At 35.9% G+C, this 7,481-nt stretch overlaps 1 protein-coding gene across 1 annotated transcript; it reads right to left on the bottom strand.

Annotated features, from left to right (window-relative positions):
• Window positions 1-5,542: 5,542 nt before the first annotated feature.
• LOC131055585 (UDP-glycosyltransferase 83A1-like) lies at window positions 5,543-7,481 on the bottom strand. The gene is made up of 2 exons (XM_057990053.2): window positions 6,733-7,481; window positions 5,543-6,649 (listed from the first exon to the last, which is right to left on the bottom strand). Exons 1-2 carry the CDS (start codon window positions 7,229-7,231, stop codon window positions 5,730-5,732), a joined length of 1,419 nt encoding a protein of 472 aa, XP_057846036.2. The 5' UTR covers window positions 7,232-7,481; the 3' UTR covers window positions 5,543-5,729.

Below are 7,481 nucleotides of genomic sequence, written 5' to 3'. Positions count from 1 at the left end.
GATTCTTGTTTTCAATCAATTCAGGCGCTTAAATTCGCTCTTCAATCCAAATATGTCTGGATATTCATGTACAAACCAGAAGTCTCACCACAAAATTATGGGAGAGGACTTACTGTTTTGCCAAAACAAAAGAAAAAATAATAATTTTCAAATTCAGAAATACTTAAATGCCACTGAATTATTCGGTCTCTTTAATTCACTTCAACACTGTCCATGCGAAGATCTGATTAAAATGTTGTGTGTAAGCCATTGGTAGAGTCTCCGATATCTGGACGCAAGTGATCAGCCATCGAAGGAGAGACTGCTAATTATCACTTTCTTAATCGCTTAAAGCCAAACAATCTTATCAGTTTTTGTTTGTCTGGACAGAGAAATTTAGTGATGTGGGTTCTAGAAAAATAAAATCTTATGTCCAATTGCTCTTCTCGAGGCTCATTTATCTAGGGATCCTCTACCAATATGGCCCCAATTTTCCAATTTCCATATGCATCGCATAGAATGTATCGTAAATTCTATTTATATATTAATTAAAAATTGAAAATAAATTAAAAAATTATTGTATTATATTTTTCTTCTATTTTTAATTAGACTGAAGGATTTCTTTATTTGAACCGAGCCGACTGTCTTCCCAATCAATGGTCAAAAGTAATTTAGACGATTCAATAAATTATCACCCTCCATTCTGTCTTCCCTATTTATTCCTGCTCCGATTTTCACTTGGGTTAAGGCAAATAAAGGCACGGGCAAAAATACTCCTTTCCCCACCATTTGTTTGCCGACCTCCACCTGTCAGGTTAAAATTCGATAATTTTTGTGAGACATTAACTGAATTTTTTTGCTAGGATTTTGTTGACCTTTGACTTTCTATTAATGTTAATATTATTTGATATTAATTATACATTTTATACCTATTTTTTAATATTTAAAATTTTAATAAACTAAAAAAATATTATTATTCAGTTATTTATTAGATACCGAGGTTATTGATATTTATTTATTAATTATTAATTTTATTTATTTTTAATTATTATTTTTATTAATATTTATATTTTAAATTATTTATGTTTATGTGTGAAATTACAACTAGAAATAAAAAATATTAGCAGTAGTTTAATTTATAATTTTGTTGTTCTATTATTATTTTAATTATTGGAAGATCAATATATTTTGAACTTTTATCTGAATTTATTAAATTTATTTTTTATATTTTATCATTTTAAACTCTATTGACATTCTATATTCTTTGGCTTTTTTACACAATTTATATTTTTTATGATTTCTTTTTAAATTATAAAATAATATTTACTTCACTTAATAATTAAATTATAAACAATGTAGAGACAAAGAATAAAATATAATGCTAAATCTATAATTATCTCCATATCTCTCTCTCACATATGCACACTCCCTATTTCTCTCTCTCTCTCTAGAATTCATCTCTACCTCTATTTTCCTATCTCCCCTCTATCTCTAGATATGTCTCCCTCCATCGATCTATATTTCACACCTCTCTCTACCTCTTTACATTTCACTTTCGGTATCTCTATCTTTATATTTCTATCCTTCCACTCTCTCTATTTCTAATTTTCTCTCTTCGTTCTCTATCTTTCCATCTCCTCTACATATGCCTCTCCTAATCTATCTCTATCTCTATCCCCTAGCTCTATCTCCTCACCCCTTTCTTGCCTATCTCTCACTCTTCCCCATCTATCTCCCCCATTTATATCCTTATTTCTCCTTTTATTGTCTCTCTCCCTAATACAAGCATATTAAGACCATATTGGTAATGAAGCTTGTTTATCTTCATGATTCAAATATCTAACTTCATTTATATTTGGATCCATCTAAGTGGATGAATAGTTGATTTGAACCTTTCAAAATTTCTCTATTAAGATCATTGTTGTAGACTCAATGCTGGCCTATTGATTTAAAGAGGCAATTGTAATGGTTCGAGGATGAGAGAGTTTCATCAGCTGATCATATATGGTGAATGTAACAACATTCTTCAATTGATGTAATTTATCAATGGAGAGTTGAAGTGTTGTGGCACTATAAAAATTTTGTATTATGTTTTCATGTTGTTAATTTGTACCAACTATAGCTGAGACTGCTTGTCTAGCCAATCCAAACATTCTACTTCCTCTATCCTTGATTCCTGACTGAACTCCCCATTGAGATGAGGGGACAGAATGTAGGGAGCAATTGAGCATACCGAAGCTCCTTTGTCAATTAGGCTATCGATAACAGGGGCTTCTAGATGCTAGAAAGAATTGAACAACACCCATTTGAGATCTCTAGTTCTCTCCATGTAACGTTCAATTATGTGGAAGATGGCCTCTTTCTGAGCTTCACTGAATCCAAAAACCCAAGGAAGATGTGCAGAGTATAGAGGCAGAATGGATGGAAGCTCTTTCACCATCTTAAAGTCCTTGGGGAATCCTATAAAGAATTAAAAGTACAAACGATTTCATTATCAAAGAACTCAATAACGTTGCATAATCAAAATGAATCGGGAGACTTACCATTTGAAGGGACAATAGAAGAGTAGACTAGATTGGGAAAATTATAGAACAGGGCATAGGTGGCAGTAAGCGCGGGCCACAGAAAAAACCATTTGGACTTGGCGATGTTTGGCCACATCTAATGCAGTGGACACCGTGAATTCCGTTACCAAACTAACGTCCTTCTAAGAAGATGACGCTTTCTATTACATGACTCAATTTGGCAATGTTTGTGTAGGCCATGTGGGAAGACTACCCAATGAATATAACCTTCTCTTCTCTACGGACGCAACTAGTACCATGACTTATTTTCGTGTTATACGATAATGGAAGACAGCGGATGCAACTATTCTGCCAAGCTCTATTTTTTTTTATGTCTCCCACTATCCATATAAGACAAAAAGAAATCGTGATACAACAGTGCCATTTTAAAACCAGAATAGCTACAACCCCTTCCCCACAAACAAAATCATTGCAAACGATTTTTTTTGGCCAGTGCAATACGAGAATAGTTGTCATCATTGTTGAGTCAACTAATTATGAATCCTTGTTCAACCAGCTTATTGGTCAGTTGCATAATGGGGTTGATATGCCCTTGCACGGGGAAAGGAAACAAAACAACATTAGGTCAATTACATCTACCCATGATTTTCATTTTTGTTCATTTCAAGCTCTTAATTAAGTTATTGAATCCAAATGTCTCTAAAAATTCATTTCAAATCCAAAAATCTCATCACCAATTTATGTTTTCTTACTAATTACAATAAGTTTTTTTTGGAGGAGATTAAGTTAAAATTTGTGTAAATGCATGGTTATGATGTTCAATGTTCAAGACAGTTTCAAAAGCTCTTCAAATTCTAAATGTAATGTGTGATCTATGTGTGAACAGCTGATATTTTGTATAATTCTCACATCACTTTTAGATACCTAGATCACTTAGTATGTTGCAAAGGTTCTTATTCAGCCACATGTTATGATGTGATGTAATTATCTTGATTGTGGTTCTTAGAGTAGATTTTTAAGGCTCTTGTCACAACTGTTGTGAATGTTTTTGTTTCTACTGTTATCAGTTGTTAGTTGTAATGTTGTTCCTAAACCTTCTCTTTCATATTCTATAGTTCAAACTGTTCATATTTTATTAAATTTATATGCTCCTATTATATTAAATTTATATTTCACTATGTTCAATTGACAAAAAAAATAAAAAAATTTGGAAACCAGAAATACTATGTCAACTATAAAATGCCAAACAGATATTCAATCTCTGTCACTTCAACACTGTGCATATGAAGATATGATTACCATATTGATGTGTAAGCTATCGGTAGAGTCTCCCACACCTGGAGGGAAGTTGATCAGCCATCAAATCAGTGACCACTTTTCTTAATGGCTTACATCGAAACAATCTTATCACTTCCAGTTTGTCTAGAAGCAAAAAAATTAATGATACCAAGGTGACGCGTGTTATGGTCCACTCAACGCAAAAAGAATAAAATATTTTCGGGATCTTAACTCTGGTGACAGTTAATTTTATTAACATGTTATCTATATTAAAGATTATTGGATAATTTTTCTAATTCTTATTGTTTTTGGAGAAGTTTGAAGGAAGGATATAAAGGGAAGTTTAGAACGCTTAGAGAATGAACAAAGAAGAAGCCAATTCCATAGATAAAAATTATAATTATCATGGGGAGGGACATTAAAATGATATGCTTCGAGTGGGGAGGTGCATTTAAAACTAAAATGAAATGATAAAATGGAATCCTCCCTTTATTGGCTTTAAAACTAAACTTCGATGGGGTGGCTAGGCATAAACCTAAGATTTTTTATAATGAAGAGATTTTGTGAGCTATTTCAATTTTTTTTAATCTATTGGTCCAAAATATGAGGCTAAGGGTAGGTCCCCATGAATGTAAAATTTTGTTGCTTATAAAATAAGCAGTCATCTTAAATTGCATTATTAAAATAAATATTTAATTCTAATTGGTCACATAAATTGTGGAAGAAAAATTGGAAACAAATAAAGAGAGGGAAATTGTTTTGGAGAGCCACATGTCAATCTTCTCAATAAGCAGTTGCTGCTTCTTTCCAGCCCCCCCTTTTTTTCAAAGTTTATTTTTAAGTTTTAAGCAGCTGCCGCTCCACTTAAATAGGAAAAGATTCCAATTTATCCTTTCCTCTTAATTAAAAATTTGCATGGGAACATTCTGGCCGCTTAATTTTAAGCAGAAATTGTACTTAAGCAGCCGCATGGGGACATGGGGTAAGTTTTAAGCCTTCTTGAATAGTTTGAATCTCTGCAAAGAGAAGAATCTTACTAATATAGATGTGAAGTGGATTCTCGAATTTAAATAAATGCAATTAGCACACGTAAATTTATAAATTAGAAAGTTCAAAATATTACATGCTCCATTTGAAATTTTCTAAATAGCTTACACGATGTACGAGCGACTGCCAACTATACCTATGAATAACAGGTTTTGGAGGTCATTTTGAATGACAAAAAGCATTGGGAGAATCTATAGTTTGGATTTCATTCATATTGTATTCCATCGGATTGGCCAGGGAGATCCCAAGGTAGGTTTCGGTTAATTATCTTTTCACATTCATGTGGCTGTCATAAGTGTCCATGGCCTTTGTTTTACTCCTACTAAGTTCCAAAGGATGGACGATGATGTAAAAACTTAAACCAAGTGATTGTTGTAAAGGCCATACGATAGGTCACTAATCTTTAACGTTTCCAAGGGAAACATTTACATGGACGTATAATGTACGAATAATTTCTTATAACTTTCATTCTTATTCTCATAAAAAAGCGTTGAGTGTAGCTGGCAAATGCCTTCATCAAGGAGATGAAAGAGGTAGTCCACATAGCTATCTCACTATTCGATGAGAAGCCAAAAGGTTGGGCTTCTTGGTGGATATTCGATGTTAAATTTATGTCTTAACAAAGCCACCTCCTAACCATGATTAGAGATAAATATAAGAGGTTAAAACAAGACAAATATGATGAACCCAGCCTCATACAAAATTATGCGATTTATATATATATACATTAAGACATTCCCTTAAAAGGAGGACAAAAGCAAATGAAAAAGAAATCATTTACAGAAATTTCACCATTACAGAATCAATAAACCAAATGAATCTGAATCACCACATCTCCTCCCAGTTTCTCCTCCGCACCACAAAAAATCTGATAAACTAAAGAAGTGACGGCCTAATATTTCAGTCAAGAAGCTGTTTCTTCATCTGGTGAAGAAACTTGCTGTAGCTGTTGAATGAGGATCCTCCTTCCTTCACCACATCTCTACTGCTTCTCATCAATTTGGTGACGTGCTTCCTTATCTCTGCGCCATCTTCTCCCACCAGCAACCTGTCAACGGCTCTAGCAATTTCCCCCTTCTCTATTATTCCATCCTTATTCGATTCCAGAGGCAGTCCAATCTTCCAGACATCCACAATATATGTTCGGTTAAGAAACTGATCTATGAAATGAGGCGAGCAGAGCATGGGCACGCCCATGGTGATGCTCTCCTGTACAGAGTTCCATCCACAATGAGTCACAAAGCAAGCGATACAAGGATGTGATAACACCTGTAACTGTGGCGCCCACGAAACTATGCAGATCCTCTCTCTCACGTGTTCTAAAAATCCCGGTGGAATAGTGGGCTTGCCGCCCTCCATTAGACCCGACCGCACAACCCACAGAAATGGTCTCAAGGCAGCCTCTAACCCCGCTGCGAACTCCTCCACTTGGATTTGGCTCCACACTGCGAGGCTTCCAAAGGATACATAGATCACAGATTGGGTAGATTGTTTGTCTAACCACTCTAGACATTCCACATCATCTGCCCAGAAGCTTGGGAGGGCCTTACTCGGACTCCTCTTGACGCCTTCCAGAAATTCCCCAGGAATCAAAGGACCAATTGGGTACACTTCCACCTCTCTGGATAACTCTTCTACCACTGGACCCTCAAGCTCGTAAAAGGAGTTGGTGAGTACCCTCTTGATCTGCTTTATACTTTCTCCCATCTGGATGCATCTCTTAAACATCTTCTCTCCGCCGAACAGCCAGGGAAGATCTCCAGAACGCAGAGGCGGCATGGAGGGAATATACCTTACTTTCTTCTCTTCTTTGGGAGCTCCTTCAATAACACCAAAAACAACCAGTCTCACCAAAACCCAAGAAGGAAAAGAAAAAATACCAAGAAGCGTAACTCTGTCTTACCATCCTGAGCAAGGGTTCCAATAGAGACGAGCCTCGGAATGAAGTAGCGGATGGTACAGTTGGCGACAAGCGATGCGTGGAAAGCAAAGAGAGGAATCTGATAGAAATCGGCTACCGCCTTTAACCCGAAACATGTCATTGCATCTACTATTATACCGGTGATCTTGTTCTCTTCTTCCCTCTCGTTGATCTCCTCAATAAGGCTCTTAATTACGGAAGGTGCCATGCTGTTATCTAATGCTTGCAATAGATTTGGAATATTGGTGCGTTTGTCATCGGGCGGCAATCCATCAGGAATGGATACCATTCGGATGCCATCCCAGTTATTATGGATAGGGTTTCTAGTATTGGCTTGCATTATTCGGTTGTGATTGAAATCGGTGTTGAGGAAGGTAACGAGGAAACCATGGGAGACGAGCTTCCAGGCGAGCTGCATCAAGGGATTAATATGGCCCTGGAAAGGAAGGGGGATCAGAAGAGCATGTCCACCCATGTTCATCTTTCCGAATCACCCAATTCCTTCTGTAGTATTAGAGGATCACCCAAAGAGCTCGGACTCTACAAATCAGGGAGGAAATGAATTGAATGAGGTTTCTAACTCGAAAACTGGCTCAAATTTCCAAGTCAATCCAGAGAGCATGGACTGCATTTACACCGTCTCAAATTCGAGTCACTTTAAAAAGACGATTTTTTATCTCGGGGAAGTGGAAATTTCAATGAAATCAATTCGTAACGGAAATATTTATTTA

The sequence above is a fragment of the Cryptomeria japonica genome, chromosome 10 (assembly GCF_030272615.1).
Source record: "Cryptomeria japonica chromosome 10, Sugi_1.0, whole genome shotgun sequence".
Lineage (NCBI taxonomy): Eukaryota > Viridiplantae > Streptophyta > Pinopsida > Cupressales > Cupressaceae > Cryptomeria > Cryptomeria japonica.
The sequence above is the reverse complement of the archived record's forward strand: the minus strand, read 5'-3'. Positions and strand labels throughout refer to the sequence as shown.

What these genes read in the sequence shown, in the direction of transcription:
- LOC131055585 (XM_057990053.2), bottom strand. Translation starts at nt 7,231, where the DNA reads ATGAACATGGGTGGACATGCTCTTCTGATCCCCCTTCCTTTCCAGGGC. An exon ending in TGGAACCCTTGCTCAGGATG is followed by an intron (nt 6,650 to 6,732) that starts GTAAGACAGAGT and finishes GTGTTATTGAAG; the next exon opens with GAGCTCCCAAAGAAGAGAAG.